The following is a 23962-nucleotide window of genomic DNA, read 5'->3' as shown; positions in this document are numbered from 1 at the left end:
ATGTTGGTGTAAATAAGACATAGGAGCAGAAATAGGCTGTTCAGCCCATCAGGTCTGCCCCACCATTTAATCATGAGCTGATCCATTTTTCCACTCAGCCGCACTGCCTGGTTTTCTCACCATAACCTTTGATGCCCTGGCTAATCAAGGCAAACACTACTGTTTTAAATGCACTACACACTTCAATACTAATATGCAAGCCCTGCAGAGACTTTTCTCATTATGTCACCCTATAACAAAGAGCAAATCCCTTCAACCACCGATTCAAAGTAAAAGATTTTCTGTAATGAAGTTTGTTTATCTTCACAGTCCAGCTCCTGCTGAGTGTACTGGCTCCAGTTGCAAGTTACATTAGTCATGTGATTGTTTCCTCTCCCTCCTCCAACCATCAAGTATTTATATATAGAACATCTCCATATAAAGCAACAGCTGACACCACCAGTGGAAAGCTGTAATTCACTGCAGTCACAGAAGGTTCGGCAAAGCCCAGAATAACTTGGTTTCCATCGCTGTTGATTGCGTACGATATATTCCATTCTTCCACAAGCAACTGTGTTCTATGAGAAAGTGCCAGAATAAAACTGAAAGGAAAACAAGCAGCATGTACTCTGAACTCCAAAACAGAATTTCAGCTGGGGTGAACTCAGATTGTTGGGATTGCAGTATCAAAGCTGAGAGAGTTGTTCTCTTCTGGTCAGCTCGGGAGGTGAAAGCTTGGCAACGTCAGTTCTTCACAAAGTACAAGACTGAAACCAATTCTTGTGCTTTTTTCCCCTCTCTATGCAGCTGATCTATGTGACAAATGTCTCCTTGACTACTTAATTTTTCTAAAAAAAATTCTAAATTTTTATTTACAGCACGAGATAAAAACCAATTCTGACCATTTAAACCTGTGCCGCCTAATTACACCCAAACTAACTACTTCCCTCGTCCCTTTTTGGATGGTGTAAGTGTAAGGAAACCTGTCCAGGTCACAAGCCTTATTCACCCACAGGAGATGACCACTTACTAAGGAATTGGATTTTAGATTTCCTCCATCTTTAAGTTGTGAGGAGGAATTGCTTTACAACTGGTTATGTTTGGTGAGTGGGAATATGCAGCGCGCTCCAGTGTTGGAAATATTTAACATTTGAGCAGCAGTGGCGCAAAGGACAAGAGGCATAATAATAGTGTAAGGATCTACAAGTCCATTTTTGTGGTTTACCAGTGGTAGAGTGTTTAAAAATGGAGTCACTTTTGTTGTACTTTACAGAAGTAAAATAATGCATTGCTCTAAGACTCAGAAAATCAGGTTGCAGTGATAAAAGTAAAACATGGAAGTCTGCGAACACTGTGATTGTAATAAAAACACAGAAATGCTGGAAGAACTCAGCAGGTCTCACAGTGTCCACGGGAGGAAAGATCTTTTGGATCTTAGGCTTGGGATATAAAGCTTCAGCTAGGCCACACTTCAGCATTGTCTGTAGTTCTGGTCGCCCACACCTGGAAGGCTCTGGAGAAAGGGTCAGCAGAGACTTATCAGGATGTTGACTGAATTAGAGGGTGTGAATCTTAACGAGAGGGTAAACAGGTGGATTTTATTTTTCTCTGGAGCATCAGAAGCTGAGGGAAGTCCTGATACTAGTTTATAAAATTATGAACACCGTAGATAGGTGAGACAGTCAAAATACTTTTCTTTGGTTAAAAATACCAAATATTGGAAGACATGCATTGGAGGTGAAAACTTTAAAAGAAACTTACAGGGCTAGTTTTTTTTTACAGAGTGGTAGGTGCCTGGGTTAGTGGTGGAAGCAGATACCATTGTAATGTTTAATAGGCTTCTGGCTGATAACGCCTCAAACCGTGCATCTTGGCGCCTCACAGTTTGGCGGGCAGCAACCTCCTTTGAAGAAGACCGCAGAGCCCACCTCACTGACAAAAGGCAAAGGAGGAAAAACCCAACACCCAACCCCAACCAACCAATTTTCCCCTGCAACCGTGTCTGCCTGTCCCGCATCGGACTTGTCAGCCACAAACGAGCCTGCAGCTGACGTGGACTTTTTACCCCCTCCATAAATCTTCGTCCGCGAAGCCAAGCCAAAGAAAAGATCAACACGTCACTATGCAGGGAATAGATCATGTGCAGGCAGAGGAGATTGTTTTATTTAGCATCACATTCAGCATACAGTTAGTGTAGGGGACATGGTTAGTGCCAGTGACCCAGGTTTGAATTCCATTCTGCTCTGGTTTACTTGCACCCTTCAAAGCCGACGGGTGCTGTTAGCCAATTGAGTGTGAAAAGACCTGTTACCATGCTGTATGTCTCAAAAATATCTCATCATTTCAGGCAGGTGACTGGCCCCCACCTTCTCTGTGTCAGTTCCAGATGTCTAATAAATACTGGCCTTTCCACTGATATCCAGATCCCAAAACTGATTAATAAATTAAACAATAACTCAAGTTTCCTGCACCCATCACTCACTGACTTCTCCCACACAGCCAATGTTTTTGAAGATTTTAATATGAGATTTCACATCCAAAGTACAGAGTACCTATGGATAGATGTTAAAATTCTCAAAGATACACTACATTTAAAATCGGCAATGCCTGAAGAGGGCGCACAAAATCAGTGAACCGGTGCGGACGCGAAAGGCCAACATGGCCTGTTTCCGCTCCGTAAATGGTTATATGGTTATAGGTATTGTGGGCTGAAAGGCCTGTTCCTATATTCTATACTGTTCCATATATCTATTAAGCCATAGCTTGAGAGTAACCTGTGTGTTCAGACCATGGGATTTATTACTGGTGACATACTAATGTGGGTTCAGCATTAGCTGATTGGCAGGAAGCAGAGCGATGGAATACAGGGATCATATTCTGGTTGACTGCCAGTTGCTAGTGGTGTTCCACAGGGGTTGGTCTTGGGGTCACTTCTTTTTATGTTGTGTATTAATGATCTAGATCATGGAATGAAAGGCTTTGTGGCCAAGTTTGCAGATGGGCGGGGCCAAGGTAGGTGGAGGAGCAAGTTGTGATGAGGAAATGGAGGTGGGGGGGGGCAACAGAAGGACTTGGACAGATTAGGGGAAGTGGCAAATGAAATACAATGTTGGAAAGCATAATCATGAACTTTGGTAGAAGAAATAAAAGGGCATGAGGAGAAAATACCCAGATGTGAAGGGATCTGGGAGTCCACATCCAGGATAGCCTTGCAGGTTGAGTCAGGGGTGAAGGTGGCCAATTCAATGCTGGCATTTATTTCAAGAGAAATAGAATGCAAGAGTAGGGATGTGATGTCGCCCTGGTGGGACCTCACTTGGAGTATTGAGAGCAATCTTGTGCTCCTCATTTAAGAAGGGATGTGCTGACGTAGGAAGAGGGTTCAGAGTATGTTCACAAGGATGATTCTAGGAGTGAAAGGGTTATCGTATGAGGAATATTTGACAGCTCTTGGCCTGTACTCATTGGAATGGGGGGGGGGGGTGGAATCTCATTGAAACATAATGAATATTGAAAGGTTTGGACAGAGTAGCTGTAGAAAGCCTTTTCCCCATGGTGGGAGAGTATTGGATAAGAAGGCCCAACTTCAGGATTCAAGGACGTCCACTTAGAACAGAGATGTTTTTTTTTAGGAATTTCTTTAGCCAGAGCGTGGTAAATCTGTGGAACGTTGCCACAGGCAGTTTTGGAGGCTAGGCCATTGGGCGTATTTAAGGCAGAGATTGATAGGTTGTTGATTAGCCAGGGCATCAAAGGTTATGAGGAGAAGGCCGGGCAGTGGAGCTGAGTGGGAGAATGGATGAGCTCATGATTAAATGGTGGGGGAGACTCGATGGGTTGAATGGCCTATTTCTGCTTTTATGTCTTTTGATAACCTCATGCATCCTGCATTGTTTGGCTATCCTTAGTACCAAGCCTAAATGAGGCCACATTTCTTTCATCTGACTTTCAATAGTTTCACCATTGCTACGCTCCTCACCATTTGATCCCATTTTACAAGAAGCTTAGTAAGACTGAAAGTTGTGGCAAAGAATCTGGATTGTTAGATTACCAGAGGACTCCGGTCCTGACTTCTTAATGCCTCCTAGTTATTCACAAGTATCCAGAGTGTCCAAGTAGTGTGATTGGGGGCAGCAGCATTCCGGAAGCTCAGCACCAGTGAGGAAGAAGTGATTTTCTTAGTTTGCCTCCAGCGCTAATTCATTATTTACCTCTGCTTCCATGGGTGCATTGAAAGTGTCTTATTTGACAGTATATTACCAAAGTTTATTTTTCAAAATTTAAACATGCAGCCCAGGAACTGACCCACGAGCCCATGCCACCCTCATACTCCAATTAACCTGCAACCCTTGTACATTTTGAAGGATGGGTGGAAACCGGAGCACCTGGGAAAAACCCATACAGACATGGGGAGAATGTACAGACTCCTTACAGACAATGCTGGATTCGAACCCAGGTCGCTGGCACTGTAATGGCATCATGCTAGCCACCCCACTCACACTAACCATGCCCATTTCTTCAGCATCTCTTTCCCTTGAGACCTTCATTACACAAAGGAATTAGTGTTATCTGTGATTTCCTCTTACACTAATTGGGTATGGGCATACTACAGTTCTGTAAACATTGGTAGAATTCCTTATTGATGAGGAAGCGATCAGTACTGGAGGTACTGACTCACCACAGAGGAAACCTGGGATGTAGAGTTGCACCATTGTTTATATCTTGATAACAAATAAACCACATTGTTTATATTCACCTCAATTTCCAAAGATTATTGAGTTTTATTTTTAAAGCATTGCAGCAAAAAAGTGCCTTAAATTCTGAAGATGTAGATCACTCCGGCTTTCTGGGGCATCTCCTGATGCTGGTGATTGATTTACAGGAAGATGCCCAACAAAGGCTCTCCACTGCAGCATTAAATTGGAGATTCTGTGCTAAAGGAGCAGACCTTTCTTTCCTTTCCAACCATTTTATGCTAATTTTATTCCCTAAATTTGAGTATCTCTTTAAGAATAAGTAGAAGGTAAATTCATTCCAGAATTTGCATTGTTAACTGGTGTTGTGGTAAATAGCAATTTGCAGTGGCTCTTTGTTGAAAAGCTTTTTTGTATTGAAACAGTCTGGTGTCTTAAGCAGAATCAGAATATTTTGTCATGAACGTGTTACAAAATTTGTTGTTTTGTGGCAGCATTAAAGGTGCAAATATTACTGTAAATTACATTTCAAAATAACGTAAAGGAAGGGAAAGATGAGGTCATGTCTGTGGTTCATTGTCCATTCAGAAATATAACCATATAACAATTCTTCTTTCTTCTTTGGCTTGGCTTCGCGGACGAAGATTTATGGAGGGGGTAAAAAGTCCACGTCAGCTGCAGGCTCGTTTGTGGCTGACAAGTCCGATGCGGGACAGGCAGACACGATTGCAGCGGTTGCAGGGGAAAATTGGTGGGTTGGGGTTGGGTGTTGGGTTTTTCCTCCTTTGCCTTTTGTCAGTGAGGTAGGCTCTGCGGTCTTCTTCAAAGGAGGTTGCTGCCCGCCAAACTGTGAGGCGCCAAGATGCACGGTTTGAGGCGATATCAGCCCACTGGCGGTGGTCAATGTGGCAGGCACCAAGAGATTTCTTTAGGCAGTCCTTGTACCTTTTCTTTGGTGCACCTCTGTCACGGTGGCCAGTGGAGAGCTCGCCATATAACACGATCTTGGGAAGGCGATGGTCCTCCATTCTGGAGACGTGACCCATCCAGCGCAGCTGGATCTTCAGCAGCGTGGACTCGATGCTGTCGACCTCTGCCTTCTCGAGTACTTCGACGTTAGGGATGTAAGCGCTCCAATGGATGTTGAGGATGGAGCGGAGACAACGCTGGTGGAAGCGTTCTAGGAGCCGTAGGTGGTGCCGGTAGAGGACCCATGATTCGGAGCCGAACAGGAGTGTGGGTATGACAACGGCTCTGTATATTACAGCACAGAAATAGGCCCTTCTAGTCTGCACTGAACTAAGTACCTATAAAATCTTTCCTTAAATGACAAAATGGACCCTGCCTCCACTTCTTCTCCCGAAAGCTCATTCCACACAGCCACCACTCTCTGAGTAAAGAAGTTCCCCCTCATGTTACTTCTAAACTTTTGCCCCTTAACTCTTAACTCATGACCTCTTGTTTCAATCTCTCCTACCCTCAAGGGAAAAAGCCTATCCACATCAACTCTATCTATCCCCCTTATAATTAAATCCCCTCTCAACCTTCTACGCACCAAAGAATAAAGACCTAATTTGCTCAATCTTTCTTTTTAATCTAGATTCTGAAACCACTCTATCTACCTTGTTGAAATCCTTCTTATAATTCGGTGACCAGAACTGCACACAATATTCCAAATATGACCTCACTAATGCCTTGAACAGTCTCAACGTCACCTCCCAACTCCTGTAATCTATGCTTTGATTTATAAAGGCCAGCATACCAAAAGCCTTCTTCGCCACCCTATCTATATGAGATTCTACCGTCAGGGAACAATGCACCATTATTCCTAGATCTTTCTGCTCCACTGCCTTCCTCAATGCCCTCCCATTTACTAGGTATGTCTTGTTTTGATTATTCCTTCCAAAATGAAGCACTTCATACTTTTCCGGATTAAACTCCATCTGCCATCTTGCATCCCACTCTTCTAGGCAGTCCAAATCCACCTGCAATCTTTGAAAATCTTCTTCATTATCCACAATTCCACCTATTTTAGTATCTTCTCCACATTTACTAATCCAATTTACTATTCCATTATCCAGATCATTAATGTATATGACAAACAGCAAAAGACCCAATACAGATCCCTGAGGCACACCGCTTGACACTGGCTTCCAGACTGACAAGCATTTATCCACTATGACTCTCTGGCATCTCCCTTCCAGCCACTGTTGAATCCATTTGACTATCTCAAAATTAATACCTAATGACTGAACCTTCCATGCGGAACCTTGTCGAAGGCCTTACTGAAGTCCATATAGACAACATCCACTGCTTTCCCTTCGCCTAGTCCTAGTCACCTCTTCCAAAAATTGAACAAGATTGGTCAAACATGACCTTCCACGCACAAATCCGATGGCAAAGGGGAAGAAGCTGTCCTAGTGCTGGGTGTTCATCTTCAGGCTCCTGTAGCTCCTCCCCGATGGTAGCGGTCTGAAGAGGGCATGGCCGGGGTGGTGGGGTCCTTGAGGATAGATCCTCATTATAAATCCTCTGTATTGGAAGACGTGAGCCTCTCTCGGGTGATTCTAGACATTTCTGGTGAATACAACAGATGCTGTGAGCTGTGTAATTGGAACATTGCAGTTATTTCAGTTGCACCAAGTCATTCTGAAAGCTGCAAGTGGCGTCATCAATCTCTGTCAGAGCCAGCTGCAGAGTTCACCCCGTGACATCTTTTCACAATGGTATTTTGAGGGAGGGGGGAACTGTTTCCAAACAAAAAATTATCACAAGTCCAACTCTGTCCTTCACCCTCCACCACAATGCCCCTGCTCTCAACAAGTATTTTGGGCATTTTCTCAAGCTCCCTTCTGGGATTCCAGCCCAAAAGTAGGGCAAGCACATTAACATTTAGCTCTGTGGAATAAGGCAGAGCAGTCAACAGAGATACAGAGACAGGTTTATTTTTATCCTCAAAGCACTGCCTCCATACCAGAAGACATTCGGAGCAGAAGGTTTTGTCAGATGCAACTGGGAGAGTTCCAGATTTTAAAGTGAAAAAGTTATGTTCGTTAATTTATGTGGTGTGTGGGTGCATGAATCTGCTCTAATCACCATGGTCACCAGATGTATTTTAATGAATTGGTCTTTGCAAGGATTTCAAATCTGATGAGGTAATGAATGTTAAGCACAGTTGGCTGTTGGGAGTAGAGGGGGACAATCACTGGTTCATTAAATGAATGGGGGAGAGGAAATTCAGTTGGGGACGTGTCTAAATAATTAGTTATGATCTCGCAGAGTCAAGACTTCTATTTGTCAGACAGTCTTATAATCTCATTGTAACATTGATGTTGGTTTTCACCAGCAATGAATCCTGGCACCAAAGCAACTCCTGATCGGATTTAATTTTTAAATAACTAATGATGTTTGTAGCTGACTTTGACCTTTATTCAAATATAATTTGAATACGGACTAACTTAGTTTGGGGACGGTCATCTCAGAGAAAGCCACTATTCTTTCTCAGTTAATTTGGGTTCCGTGTTTAAACTCAAATGATTCACTTGACATCCGTGACCACAAATTTCTAGACTTTGTGGAGATGGGCAACTGCAGCAAAATAAAGGCAAGAGCTGGCATCTAGTGACTGACTGCTACTAAAGCCATATTTTCAATGGTTTGAACAGAATCTGTTCATTTTTAATCTTCAATTTATTTATAAATCAAAAATAAAAAGCATCTCAGGGTTGTACGTGAATGTATGTATCTACTCTGCACTAAATCTGAACTTTGAAATCAGATAGAGATTCGAAAATCCTCAGAAGTAACAAACTCCGTGGTCAAGGTAAAAGAGTGGGATCACTTCCCAGCCTCTTCTGTTGGGAAGGGAAAAGCCAATTGGCACAAGGAATGAGTGTCATTGCAAGTTACCCTCTGAGGAATAGACCATCCTGATTTAGAATTAAAGTAGCATTCTTTCATCATCTCTGGGACAAATCCCTGACACACCTACCCACCAGCATTGTAGGAAAACAGTACAATTCGTTGGCAGTGAATGTTGGTTAGACGCTAGAAGTTGATCTCTCAGCTCATGGGGAAATTATCCCAGTTTTCTATATCAGTAGAACAAGGCACAGCATTGACAGGCACTGAATATAGAATTAGTAGAGTGGAAATGTAGTTTTATACAAAGGATGATTGGCTAATTATTGATGAAAGGAGTGAACAAAGCTATCTGTGGTTCAAGGAGAGCACTTGCATCTGATTGTGGATTTGAGTCCTACTCTTTGCCACAGAATTCATGCAAGCATCACAATGCATTGGGGGGGGGGGGGTGGAGTGCTATATTATAGGAAGTACTGTCGTTTGGATGAAATGTTAATCAGGATCATGACTTTTGCCTCACAGCACGATTGTTCTGTGTGAATCATTACTTTTAGAAAGAGAAACTTGTAACAATTTCAAGTTCAAGATTATCATCATTTGATTGCACGAGTACAACATGACAGAATAGCGTCCTCTGGTCCTTGGTGCAAAACACGCACACACACAACCAAGCATAATACACATACAGACAAACTACACATATGCAGGAGAAATATGCATAAGTAAAAATAAATAAATATTCTTTATTAAATAGTAATGTCTTGAATAGTTAGTGTGAATAGTTCTTTTGGGGGTCATTCAGCATGCCCATGGGAAGAAGCTGTTCCTCAACCTAGTGATTCTGGCTTTGATACTCCTGAATCTCTTCCTGCCGGGAGTACCTGAAAGATGATGGGTGATAGGGGGGCCTCAACGATTTTGCGTGCCCTCTTCAGACAATTCTGAGATACAGAGTCAATTTCTTTTTATCCTCAAGGGGGCTGTGGGGGAGACCCCAGTGATCCTCTCAGCTGCTCTTATCGTTCTGTGGATTGATTTCCAATCCAATTCTCTAAAGCGGGGTGGCCAAACTGAGGCTCGCAAGCCATGTGCAGCTAGCTCTTCAACGTGAATGTATGGCTCACGAAAGTAGTTGGTTGTGTAGTGTTAGTGGGCATGACTTGCAATCGTGTGAGTGCAACGTGCAAGGCTGTGTTGTGGGCAGTGGGATTAGTGGAGTGTAAATGTGATTCAGGCCACCCGCCCATCCGAAGCACCTGACGCCCCAACCACTTGCCCATCTGTGCTCCCAATACTCTGGCCACCTGCCCATCCCAGCTCCTGACATCCCGGTCACCCGCCCATCTGAGCTTCTTGGCCTCCTGTCATCCAAACTCCTAAATGCCCCGATAGTGGCATCTCATCTAGGCCACAGCCACCTGCCCATTAGAGCTCCTAATGTCTCAAATATGGACTTAACACTCAGGCTCAGCTGCCCACCAACTCATACGAGCTGCCAAAGCCCCACCACGGATTCTCTCCTAGGCTCCAGCCACTCATCTTCCCATACTTCACGATGCATTGAATGATTCAGGTATTTACCATGGTCAAAATTTGTATGCATGTCGACCCCGCCCCTAAATCTTTCTTTAAAAATTGATCCACAAGTTGCATGAGTATATTTAGTGCGTGTACATTTTGATCATTGAAACTAATGCAAATTAGCAATTTAAAAATGTCATGCATGAATAAATATGATTACGTACATGCATTTCTTAGTACAAGAATAAAATCTTTGTAACAAAATGTGCATGTTTGATTAAAAACATGTATGTAATATTTTCTCATCTTGCGGCTCGCAAACATCTGAAGTTTATTGTATGTGACTCTTAACTTTAGCCAGTTTGACCATCTCTGTTCTACAGCAATTGTGATACAGCAGCCAGAACACTCTCAATAGAGCTCCTGTAGAAAGTTGACAGGATGGTGGCTAGTAACCTTGCCCACTTCAGTATTTTCGGGAAGTGCATTCGTTGTTGTGTCTTCCTGACAAGTGAGGAGGTATTGTGTGTACAGGATAGGTCACTAGTTAAATGGACACAAGGAACTTGGTGTTCTCTACTCTTCCATTATCAAGATTTTGAGAAAAGAAAATTACTTTTTGTTTCAAAATTATGGTTCGACATATAGTCTTTTTGATAGAGTAATTAAATTGTCTGTTATGTTGCCCACAGTTATTTGATTTGCTTTTATATGACAAAATTGGAATGAGGTTGAGGAAGATAGTTTGGAACTACCATATATGCTCGTAATAGTCACTTTTTGGTGACCAATTTTTAGGGTAAAATTTAGGGGGTGGATTATTACATGCAGTAAGTACCTCCATAGTTCAAGGTGAGTGATTAGGTCTGTGTTCAGGGCATCGGGCATTCAGGGCAATGCTCCATGTTTGGGGCATCAGGAGGTCGGATGGATGGGCGGTTGAGTTGAGGTTTCGCAGTCGGGGCATCGGAAACTCTGGTGAGCGGACAGCCAGGGCCTGGACGAGAGATGGTGGTTGGGGTATTGGGAGGTCTAATGGGCAGGTGGCCAGGGTCAAAAATGGGGGAGGTCGCCTTTTACATAGTATCGACTGTTACACGTGTGTATAAATTATGACATGAAGCCAACCAATTGACAGGCCTGCAACAACCTTGTAGATGGAATGATCATCAAAACTCTTGGCAGCCTCCAATGTCCTTGGTAAAACTGCACCAAAGCAGTTTTATTTCCCACAACTTTGAAAATGGGAAATCCAAACTTATGGTTTTCAAATAGACTGTCCTCATTTTTGCACGTTGATTTTTTTTGGACATACAGCGCAGTAATGGGCCCTTTCGGCCCATGAGGCTGTGCTGCCCATATACCCCAATTAACCTACAACCACCATATGTTTTGGAGCATGGGAGGAAACCGGAGCACCCGGAGGAAACCCACGCAGACACGGAGAGAATGTACAACTTCTTACAGACAGTGCTGGTTTTGAACCTGGGCCGCTGGCTCTGTAATAGTGCTATGCTACCGTGACTCCCTTGCATGGTACATTGTTGGGACATTGATGCTGACGACAATGCTTGACCTTATTTATCCATCCCTGACTGCCCCTGAACTTTAGACAGTCAAAACTTGAAAATCAAAATTTTCTTCATTATAAATGGATAAAACTAGCACGAAGAAACCAAGACAGCCGAGAACGAAGATTGAAAAAGCTCCTATTCAGCCGGAAACATCAGGTGAAAGGCCGAAAGGGATCAGTACAAAAATTGCAATGGGACCAGCAGAACCTGGTAAAACTGGCGAGTTGGGTCAAGAATTGAGCATCATCCTGGAAAAAAATGGAGAATCTGAATAACCGATTCGTAAGTGTTAAAACAGTGATGAGAGATGACAGAGAAAATGACTGAAATAAAAGAGATTATTGAAGACCTGATGGAGAGAATGGGTCTAGCAGAGTTTGAATTAATGAAAACACATGAAAAACTCAAGGCTTTGGGGATAAAAGAGCCAAAGAATTTGAGTTGGATAAAGAAGGACTGCTTGACAAAATTGACCATATGGAGAACTTTAGTCAATGAAATGGTGGCTGAATTATTGGCCTAAAGGAAGGAATCGAGGGAAGTGACCCGGTGAACTGGAAAGGAGTACCAGAAATAGATGGTGTTAAAGGGAGGGGTTCATCTTTGAGAGATTACACGGGATTTTTTGCAGGTTTTCAGGACTTTACGTATAAGTCACCAACAGGAAAAGGACATTGTTTTGCTTAAAGGGGAAGGATCACTATTTAAAGAGTCAAAGAAATTTTACTATTTAAAAAGTTGTTTTAAAGAAGAATATGGATAGAATATTAAAATTTATTAGTTTTAATGTTAATCGAATTAATGGGACGGTGAAGAGAAAACGGGTCTTGGCATACCTAATAAAATTAAAGGCAGATATAGTCTTTTTACAAGAAGCACACCGCACCAAAGTAGAGCATGCGAAATTAAAAAGAGGACGGGTGGGGCAAGTGATATCATCTTCATTTGGATCAAAAGCAAGAGGTTTAGAGATTTTAATTAATAAAAATATACCAATAATAATAGAAGAAACTTTAACTGATCAGGCTGGAAGATTTGTAATGGGACTCTGCAAAATTTATGCAGAATCATGGACATTTATGAACATTTTCACCCCAAATTATGATGATGAAGTTGTTATGAAGGATATCTTTTTAAAAATGGCAGGGGAGAGACAAATATATTGATTGGAGGAGATTTCAATTTTTGTTTAGATCCAATATTGGACAAATCAGTGAGAACAACAACAAGGGTGAAAGCTGCACAAACGACATGATCACTTATGAAGGATTTAAATTTAATTGATGTATGGAGGCAGCACAACCCCTTAGAAAGAGACTACTCATTCTATTCAAGGGTACATGATTCACATACAAGGATTGACTTATTTTTAATATCTACCCAGCCACAAAGAAGAGAGGTAAAAGCAAAGTATTTGGCAAGACTTTTATCAGACTATTACCGTTAACTATTAAAATAATGGAAAAGCAAGAAAGTATGTATAGATGGCACCTTGATACTACATTGTTAAAGAGGAAGGATTTTTGTGAATTTATTAAGAGACAGGTAGAAATATTTTGTGAAAACAATCTTCCCTCCACTGACAACAGTTTTCTAATATGGGGGATTTGCTTAAAGCTTATCTGAGTGGTCAAATTATTTCTTACACTAAAAATCATGAGGTTTGGAAGGTCTAGAGAAGGACATAAACAAAATTGGAAAAAGAATATCAGAAAGACAAGAAAAATATTGAATATTAGAGAACATAAAGTTACAATATAATACACTACAAACATATAGAATGGAAAAAATGATGTTTAAAAACTAAACAAAAATGTTATGAGCTTGGAGAACAGGCACATAAAGTGTTATCTTAGCAGGTTAAATCAGGAGTCATCCAGAATGATAAATGCAATAGAAAAAGAAACAGATACTATAATATATAATCAAAAAGAAAGAAATAATAACATTTAGACAATACTATATGAAACTATATAAATCAGAATTAGTCAATTTAAAGATTTGTTGATCCCTCTTTTGATGGATGTGTTGGACCAGACAGTGGAGACCCAGACGCTCGTGGAAACTTTTTCAACTGCTATAATTACAGTGCTACTAAAAAAAGGTAGAGACCTACTAAACACCTCATCATACAGACCAATATCACTTCTGAACGCAGATTATAAAATTCTAGCAAAGGCACTAAGCCAACAGATTGGGTATCTACCAAAATTAATATATCCAGATCAGGTAGGATTGTTAAAGGAAGACACTCTTCAAATAGTCTGAGTAGATTATTTAATATAATACATATGACAAAATCAAGGTTGAATCCAAACATGACTATTTCTTTAGATGCAGAAAAGGCATTCAACCGACCAGAATGGATTTTCTTATATAAAACATTGGGAACATTTGGTGTAGGTAGAAAATTTATAAATTGGATAAAAACAGTATATCATAAGCCACAAACTAAAAATTATAACTATTAACCAAATGTCATCTGTTTTTCCCTTGAGTAGATTGAGTAGACAGGGGAGTCCCCTACCACCAGCATTATTCAATCTAGCTATTGAACCACTAACGGAGATTATGAGAAGGGATCTGGATATTAAGGGTTTCAAAGTTGGATAAGAAGAACATAAAATTAGTTTATTTGTAATAATGTGCTATTATATAGGACTGACCCAGCTGAATCCATAATAAGGTTGCAAACAATTTTAGAAAAATATGGAAGAATATCAGGATATAAAATAAATATTGACAAAAGTGAGATAATTCCATTCAAAACTTTGAATTTGAAAGATACCAAAAAGGTAGTAGATTTAAATGGAAGAAAGATGAAATGAAATACTTACGAATAATGACAGATAACATTTTAAAGAATTTATAAAAGCTTAATTATACCTCTTGATTAGGAAACAATTTTAGCGGGAAGAGTAAATTGTATAAAAATGAAGGTAATACCAAGACTACAGTATTTCTTTCAATCGTTGCCTATTGTACTAACTAAAAATGTATTTAAATTATTACATATGGAATAACAACGTACAAAGAATTGCACTGGAAAAGTTAACAGGGGATTATAAATTTGGAGGACTTAGATTTCCGAATTTTAAGAAGTATTATCTAACGCAGAAGCAAGACTTCTATAATCTTTCTTTGAAGAAAACAGTCTCCCCCCAACTTGTGGATTAAAATGTGGGTGAATTCAATAAAAGAAGGGACAATGAAGGACTTTATAAGTAGAATGTTAAGTCAATAACAAAAAAAAACCCAGATCATCCTATATTAATACACTTGATTAGAATATGGCAAGAAATAAATGACTGTATTCGGGGAAAAAAGGTATATCACTAAGGACACTCTGAAGTAAAAATTATGAATCTGGGTAACAAATATTGAATTTATGACATGTAAAGGAATAAGAGATATTGATAATTGTTATATGGAAGGATCTCTTCTGTCTTTTGAAGAATCAAAAAATAAGTATGGAGTAACGAATGGGACTTCCTTCTGTTTTCTCCAGTTAAGATCATTCTTAAGAGAAAGATGGGGACTAAATTTTCCCCACTTGAAATTAGTGAGATGGAACAAACATTTTGGCTGGGGAACACACTTAAATTTATATCTAAGAAATGAGCAAAACCAGGTTTACAGAGATTGAGAGAGTTGGGAGATAAATTTAGGAGTATAATAATGACAAGATACTGGTCTGATTGATGTTTGGATAGCATGACATTAATTATAAATGCAAGATACAGGTTAGTATAATTTTCTACCTCACACAACAGAAACTGTAAAAATCAAAATCAGAAATATCAGAGATGTGTTTTAGATGTGGAATAGAAATAGGAATTGGAGCTGTCTGAGGGCAAAGACCATGTCAGTAGTTCCTCTGTTTGCGCGAAAGCCGCACTGTGATTCTGGGAGAAAAGTGCAGAGAACAAAACAAAGGATTGTACATCACCTTTGTTGACCTCACCAAAGCCTTCGACACCGTGAGTAGGAAAGGGCTTTGGCAAATACTAGAGCGCCTTGGATGCCCCCCAAAGTTCCTCAACATGGTTATCCAACTGCCCGAAAACCAACAAGGTCGGGTCAGATACAGCAATGAGCTCTCTGAACCCTTCTCCATTAACAATGGCGAGAAGCAAGGCTGCGTTCTCGCACCAACCCTCTTTTCAATCTTCTTCAGCATGATGCTGAAACAAGGCATGAAAGACCTCAACAATGAAGACGCTGTTTACATCTGGTACCGCACGGATGGCAGTCTCTTCAATCTGAGGCGCCTGCAAGCTCACACCAAGACACAAGAGCAACTTGTCCGTGAACTACTCTTTGCAGACGATGCCGCTTTAGTTGCCCATTCAGAGCCAGCTCTTCAACGCTTGACGTCCTGTTTTGCGGAAACTGCCAAAATGTTTGGCCTGGAAGTCAGCCTGAAGAAAACTGAGGTCCTCCATCAGCCAGCTCCCCACCATGACTACCAGCCCCCCCACATCTCCATCGAGCACACAAAACTCAAAACGGTCAACCTGTTTACCTGTCTCGGCTGCGCCATTTCATCGGATGCAAGGATCGACAACGAGATAAACAACAGACTCGCCAAGACAAATAGTGCCTTTGGAAGACTACACAAAAGAGTCTGGAAAAACAACCAACTGAAAAACCTCACAAAGATTAGTGTATACAGAGCCGTTGTCATACCCACACTCCTGTTCGGCTCCGAATCATGGGTCCTTTACCGGCATCACCTACGGCTCCTAGAACGCTTCCACCAGCGTTGTCTCCGCTCCATCCTCAACATTCATTGGAGCGACTTCATCTCCAACATCGAAGGACTCGAGATGGCAGAGGCCGACAGCATTTAATCCATGCTGCTGAAGATCAAACTGCGCTGGGTAGGTCACGTCTCCAGAATGGAGAACCATCGCCTTCCCAAGATCGTGCTATATGGCGAGCTCTCCACTGCCTCACAGTTCGGCAGGCAGCAACCACCTTTGAAGAAGACCGCAGAGCCCACCTCACTGACAAAAGGCAAAGGAGGAAAAACCCAACACCCAACCCCAACAAACCAATTTTCCCTTGCAACCGTGTCTGCCTGTCCCGCATCGGACTTGTCACCCACAAACGAGCCTGCAGCTGACGTGGACATTTACCCCTCCATAAATCTTCGTCCACGAAGCCAAGCCAAAGAGAGAAAGAAAATAGAAAAAGGAATGTTTTTATGTGCTACGTGGTTGTGTGGGAAGGTGAGACCTTTTGATGGAAGGATATTACTGAAATATTAACAAGGATAACAGGAGTGGCCTTCATGAATGACCTGGAGCTTTACTTTTTGGGCAACTTTATTGAAATAGGTAATAAACTAACTAAATTCCAAATTTAATTTGTTAAAATAGCTTTAGCTGTGACGAAGAAATGTATTGCGATTACTTCGAAATCCAACTCCCCTCAACAGATAGAATGATGGAAGACAGAGATGAACAGTTGTTGAAAATCATATATAATCTAAAGAATAATTATGATGTATTTATAAAAATATGGTGACTATACAGGGGCCTAAATATAAATGTAAAAAAGGTGCTATAATTATAAAAATTGAAGTGACCTCCCCAATGAAGACTCTTTTTTTAAAACCAACTGTAAGCCCTGATGGTGTATGGATTTATACTGTGAAGGAGGTGGGAGGGAAGGGGTTGTGTGTGTGTGTGTGTGTGTGTGTATACACACCATAACAACCTTATCTATATCTTGAAAATGTAACATTTTGATATGTATAAATATGGAAAAAAAATTCAAAAAAATTAAATCCCAAAATTAATGGTGGTATGAACTCTGGTTGCTATTCCACTAATGCCACCATTACACCACCGTACCCTCAACCTGCTTTGAAGTCCATTTCAATATTTTGGGGGATTTTAAGCGCTGAGGAGTAATTAGGGATGATCTGGAAATATTGAGGGCAAACATGAGATAACAAATGAGCATGTACTCGATGAATCTTTAGCTTTTGACTTCATACAATTCTTGAAAAACACGCCATATCATGAGTTGTATAGCTGTATATGAGTAAAGTAGATTCCTAATGTGTTGTGCATGGGTAGGACTTTTGCACCAGGCATCCAGGACTCAAGGGCTGGACAATGGGTGGACAGTGGTCAATTAAACGATCACCCAGTCTTCACCTGGTCCCTCTGATGTAGAAGAGGCCACAACGGGAGCACTGGATGCAGTACAAGTCCCCTGCAGAGTCACACATAAAATGTTGCTTCATTTGAAAGGACTGTTTTGGGGCCCTGAATGGTGGCATGGGCACATATGGAGCATCTCCTGCTGTAGCAGGGGTAGGTACCAAGGTGGTGGGAAGGGAGGAATGGACAATGGAGTCATTCCAATTAACATTGTATCCTGTTCTCTCTCCCAGAGTGAGATGAGTACACTGCTCAAGCCCATGTCTGATAGAATGCAGGAGATTCAGAACTTCCGGGAGAAGAACCGTGGTAGCAGGCTGTTCAACCACCTGTCGGCTGTTAGTGAGAGCATCGCAGCTCTGGGGTGGGTGGCAGTGGTAAGTGGACAGATTTCATGTCAAATAAATGCTACAGAGTAAGTTGGTGCTTTTAGTTCCACTGTGACAAACAGTAGCGATCTCAAACTCTTATGCATGGTCTGCACATTGTGAGATTCCCCAGTCTTCAAGGAGTTTATTTCAATAAAACTGCAGCAACTGCAAATGTACCAAATGTGTATCGAGATCTCAGAAGCATTTTAAATCACAGCAGCATGGCTCAAGCTGTTCTAATCCCTTCTGAATACAGAGATTAGACTGCAACCTATTGCATGGTTATTATTTATATAACAGTGAAACACAGGGTCTGCAGACACTGTGATTATAGTAGCTGGAGGAACTCATTCACAATAGTGTGGATCTCCTCGTGGTCACCCATTTCCAATTCCACGCTCCTTTTCCTTGCCGACATGTCTGTCCATGGTCCCATGCACTATCAGACCAAGACCACCTACAAATTGGAGGAACCACACCTCGTCTTCCATCTGGGCCCTCTCCAATGGGATGGCATTAACATCGAGTTCTCTGGTTTACATTAAAAACCCACCCCCCATCTTTTCCCATGTATCCTTTACTCTAGCGGTTTCTCTCTCTCTGTCCCTCTTACCTCTGTCTCCTTTCACGGAGCCAAATTCAATCCCCACCTTTTCTCCCTCCTGTCTTCTAATCATATCCAATTAACACCTTTTGTCTGTTGGTCTATACTCCTCCCCCTCCCATTCTACCCTTTTCACCAGCCTTTCAACACAGATGCCCATCTCTTGGTTTACTCCTACTCTGAGGAAGGATTCCGTCCGGCCCAAAACATTGGTAATATATCGTTACCTCCTAAGGATGCTGCGAGACCAACTGAGTCCCTCCAGCACAACTGTTTTTATTATTGTTTATACAAAACCATGTTTTATATTCCTGTCTCAACAGGAACAGGCCATATCTTAATAAGCCAGATCTGCATTCAATTGTAGCTAATCTCAATCTCTGCTCCATTTGCCTGTTTCTATTATATACTCTTTATAAATTTAACTCTCAAAATTTGTCCATCTCGATTTGAAAATTTGTCCAGGCTTCAGCAGTTTATTGGGGGAGTAAGTTCCAGATTTCCTTTGACTGTGACAAATTATCAGTTCCATACTCTGTGCTGCAAACCCCAGTGTGTTTGGTTTGACCATTGCTTTGTGTTTTACATATTGGTGTGTTTTGTGAGAATATTGTGCGGTTGGAGGGGTCGAGAAGGCTGTAGCACACTGGAGCCTCATTGATGGATGGTCCTAAACCACAGTGGGTACACACAGTTTGAAAATACAAGGGGCATGTGGCCTTGCAGATATGATGGCACCAGCACTGATAGATGACAGTTACGCGATGGCACTGGCACGCAATGATACAAAATGGTCCCGTATTGGCATTGCTACTCAATGATGGGCACATGATACCATGGCACGTAATGATACATGATGGTCACATGACGACACTGCCACACAACGATGCATGACAGTCACATGATGGTACCCCACATGACGATACGTGACGGTCCCTGCATGCAGCGATACATGATGGTCATGTGATGGTCCCGGCATGCAGTGATACACCCAGTACAGCCACAAAAGCTCTCATACTAATATCTGCAATGTTGCTTCAAGCTATTACATTTCTAAATTAAATAAACTTTTGTTTGAAAATAACCAGTGTTGGAAGGAGAATTAGAGTTTTTAGAATGTTACCATGAACTTCTGTAAATTTTAGACCTGCAAAGGAACAGTCAAACTGAACTATTGTTGTTGATGGAACATTTTTTTAATAGCAGGTATGAAATGTGCGAGATGGATTATTGTCTATCCTTTATCTTCCAAAATACCTTAATGCAATTCCAAAAAGAATTGATGCTGTGCAGTTTAAAAAAAAATCAATTTAACCCAGAGTGCAGCAATAGTCCAATAATTTCTGGGAGACTGAGGGCTGATTGAGATATTGGATAAATTTTTAATGTAATCTCATATTTTCTGGTGGTAAAATTAGTAAGAGGGCTCACTATTTTAACCAGCCATGATCATTGAAAAGACGATGAGGTTCTAGGAAGAGACTCTGTTGGTTAGTCTAATTGGTCAAATAGCCACCTCAGGTGCTATAATATCCTATGAAAATATCAGCATGTATCCCACCTTTGGTCATGCTTTTTTAACTGGGTTATACTGATAATTAGCTTCCTGTTGAATCTAATGTGCTTTCTCTTTCGGACTTTTTTCCCGTCATCCATCTTTATCTGATGCCTCATGGTTTTGTTGTCAATTTAGACCCCTAAGCCTGGTCCTTTTGTTAAGGAGATGAACGATGCTGCCACCTTCTACACTAACAGAGTATTGAAGGAATTTAAGGATGTGTAAGTTTTCCTTTCTTGCTCTCCCATCCATTTAAATCTGATGTTTGCAAGTTTTGCGAGGTTTAAAATTGGAAATAAATTCTGGGAGTACAATAAAATGTTTTGAAAACAGACTAAGTGGAGTTCAGTATTGAACGATTACATCCTGTCGACATTGTTTCAAGTGGAAGTACTTAGAATGTAACATTTAACAATCGATACATTAGTGTCTCCCTTGGGGCTTGGCTGCATTGAGCTTCCCACATATACATTCCCTCCACTCCCAATATTCAGGACTGTAACATAACCCAACCATGGCTAGTGAGCATTTTAAGTGAATGGTAGACTCATGGACATGTGTGATTGGATCCCAAGATTCCTCACCTCAAAATCACAATCAGTGATTCTTGTTTACGTTTCTCTCTTTTGTATGCATATCTTTTCTCGAATACATTTTTTTTACATTATCGATAAGTAGAAAATTTGCCTGACCTGCAGGAAAAAAGAATCTCAGGTTTGTATGTGATGACATATAACTACTCTGACAATAAATCTGAACTTTGAACGTGACTAAATTCAAATTCCATGAAAGTCTTGGCATCCAAATTCAATTAATTAAATAAATCTGAAATGAAAATAAAAGTCCATCAGTTTTGCTGGCTGTTAAAGAACTACTGCTAGTTATTACATAGAACTGATACAATAAAATCCCAGTTACCCGGAATTCAAGCAACCGGCAAAAAAAATTGTGGAAAATAAATAGGTAAAAAATACAAACGTTTAATTGGCACCCTCTTGCGGTCAGTTCACCAATCCACATCACACACAATCTCAAGCAACCAACAAATTCACTTATCCGGCATCTACCAATCCCCATAGGTGCCAGATACTGGGGGTTTTACTGTACTTTGTAAGGGAGAAAACTTGTTTTCCTATTCACTATGTCCCATCCATCAATCCAGACCCATCAGATTGTGGTTAGGTTTCCCCTCTCAAAAATTGTTCACCGTGGCAATTATTTGTGTCATTTACTATTGTAAAATATAAGGATGATGTTGCTCTTCACCCATAGAATCCAGGCATGACGAAGACACACATTGCCCAGGGTCATCTTTGTAAATATCTGGGGTTTTATTATTCATTTGTATAAGTACAACTGGACGAAACTGTGTTCTTTAGTCCTCGTTGTAAAAAAATGCAACTACATGTATAGACATGGCACACACATTTACAAGTGATTTATAAACAGTACATATATATAATAAATACATAAATATTGTGTACTAAATAGTAGAGTCTTGGAGGATTAGTATGAGCAGTTTATTTCAGCCGTTCAGCCTTCTCACTGTCCATGGGAAGAAGCTGGTCCTCAGCCTGGTGGTTCTGCCTCTGATCCGCCTGTTTCTTTTTCCCAGCGGGAGGCGCTGGAAGATGCTGTTTGCATGGTGGTCCTGAACAATTTTGCAAGCACTCTTTGGACATAATCCCAGTAAATCATGATGATGTGGGGAGTGGGGAGAGAGGGAGACCCCAGTGATCCTCTCTGCAGCTATTATGGTCTTGTGGATTGACCTCCAATCTAATGCTCTACAGCAACTGTGCCATACTGTGATGCCACCTGCCAGGATGCTCTCAATAGAGATCCTGTCAAAAGTTGACATGACGGTGGGCAGTGGCCTTGTCCACTTCAGTCTTCTCAGGAAGTGCAGTTGCTGTTGCGCCTTCCTGACGAGTGAAGAGATGTGTATCCAGGATAGGTCACTATGTAGGTTGACTCCAAGGAATTTGGTGCTCTCTTCACTACAGAGTTATTGATATGTAGTCCCTAGTCCTCCTGAGGTCCACGATCATCTCCTTCATCTTGTCCAAGCTGGGACTCAGGTTGTTATTCTCATACTGTAGCACAAGATTTTTGTGTCATCTCCAAACTTGATGACACTGTTGGAGATGGATCTGGTGATGCAGTCGTGGGTCAGTAGTGTAAACAGGTGCGGGCTGAGCACAGAGCCCTGAGGTGCACCAGTGGTCAGCGTGACGGTGCTCGGCATTCTGCTGCCGACCCGGACAGACTGTGGTCTTTCCGTTCAGAACTTCAGGGTCCAGTTACAGAGAGGGGTGTTTAGGCCTCACTTTGAGAGTTGAATTCATTATCTGGATGGGCCACCATTATATAAAAAAACAGAAGATTAAAAACTAACTGCACCAATGAACTGTAAAATAGGTCAGAGTATTTTGCCATTCATCTTCTGAAGATCTTTTCACTGACTACAAGATACAGTGTAAGGGGGGAATGGCACCCTCTCCACTGGAGTGGATATGCACCTCCACTAAAAATAATCAACACCATTCAGGGCAACGCAGTCCTCTTGGCACATAATTCCTGCAGTGTACACCATCCACAAGAGCCATGCTCAACAGGGGAATGGGGGCTACCACATATTTAAGGGATTTTTAAAATGTTTTTTATCGAGTCAGGAGGAGAGAAGTGCAGAAGAAACCATCTAAACCTCTTCACGGCGAAGGGGGCCCATAAACTTTGAGCAGAGTCCTGGGGGGTTGAGAATGGTCTATGACGTGCAATACAACCGCGTTGAATGCCTTCTTCTCAACAAAAGCAGCCGATGCGTTGGAATTTCCCCCCCCCCCCTTCGTTTAAAGGTGCTAGTCTTGTTGAAATTCTGCAACAGTCTCCCCAACAGCTCAAGACTGCAGGACTGTGGTAATAATGATGGTAAATATTGGATGTGCCCTTACACATTAAAAAATATTTTGAAGCCAATAATTCCATAGATCCTACATCCTCCCCATGTCCCTCCCACCATCCAAAGCAAACAGCGGTTGTAGGTAAATTTGGGTGAAATAGGTGGCATGTGTTTAAATGGAATTGGCTTTACCGTACTGTAAATATATTTTTTTAAATAGTTAAATTTAAAAGTTATTTTTGATATTTCTTGATGGAGTAATAAAATCCACATTGCCTGCCACATTGACCACTGCCATTGGGCTGATATCGCCTCCAACTGTGCATCTTGGCGCCACACAGTTTGGCGGGCAGCAACTTCCTTTGAAGAAAACCGCAGAGCCCACCTCACTGACAAAAGACAAAGGAGGAAAAACCCAACACCCAACCCCAACCAACCAATTTTCCCTTGCAACCGCTGCAACCGTGCCTGCCTGTCCCGCATCGGACTTGTCAGTCACAAACGAGCCTGCAGCAGACGTGGACATACCCCTCCATAAATCTTCGTCCGCAAAGCCAAGCCAAAGAAGAAGAAGAATAAAATTAAACTGTTGGATATAATTGTTCCTTTGACACTCCAGTATTTAGTAGGCAAAAAAAAATCTTACAATTCCTCAAAATGTTGATAAAAGATTCCAAAACTAGTAAGTTAGCCAATAGAATCTTGATTCTGCATGGAGA

At 41.4% G+C, this 23962-nt stretch overlaps 1 protein-coding gene across 3 annotated transcripts in view; it reads left to right on the top strand.

Annotated features, from left to right (window-relative positions):
- Positions 1-23962, top strand: part of LOC138748361 (adenylyl cyclase-associated protein 2-like) — a 224855-nt gene that overhangs the window by 132286 nt on the left and 68607 nt on the right. For all 3 annotated transcript variants that reach the window (XM_069908429.1, XM_069908420.1, XM_069908412.1), the window contains 2 exons: positions 18042-18185; positions 20477-20562. In XM_069908429.1, the coding sequence (XP_069764530.1) occupies positions 18042-18185; positions 20477-20562 (230 nt within the window). The remainder of the gene's footprint in view (positions 1-18041; positions 18186-20476; positions 20563-23962) is intronic.

Source organism: Narcine bancroftii, chromosome 1 (genome assembly GCF_036971445.1).
Source record: "Narcine bancroftii isolate sNarBan1 chromosome 1, sNarBan1.hap1, whole genome shotgun sequence".
Taxonomy (NCBI): Eukaryota; Metazoa; Chordata; class Chondrichthyes; order Torpediniformes; family Narcinidae; genus Narcine; species Narcine bancroftii.
The sequence above is the reverse complement of the archived record's forward strand: the minus strand, read 5'-3'. Positions and strand labels throughout refer to the sequence as shown.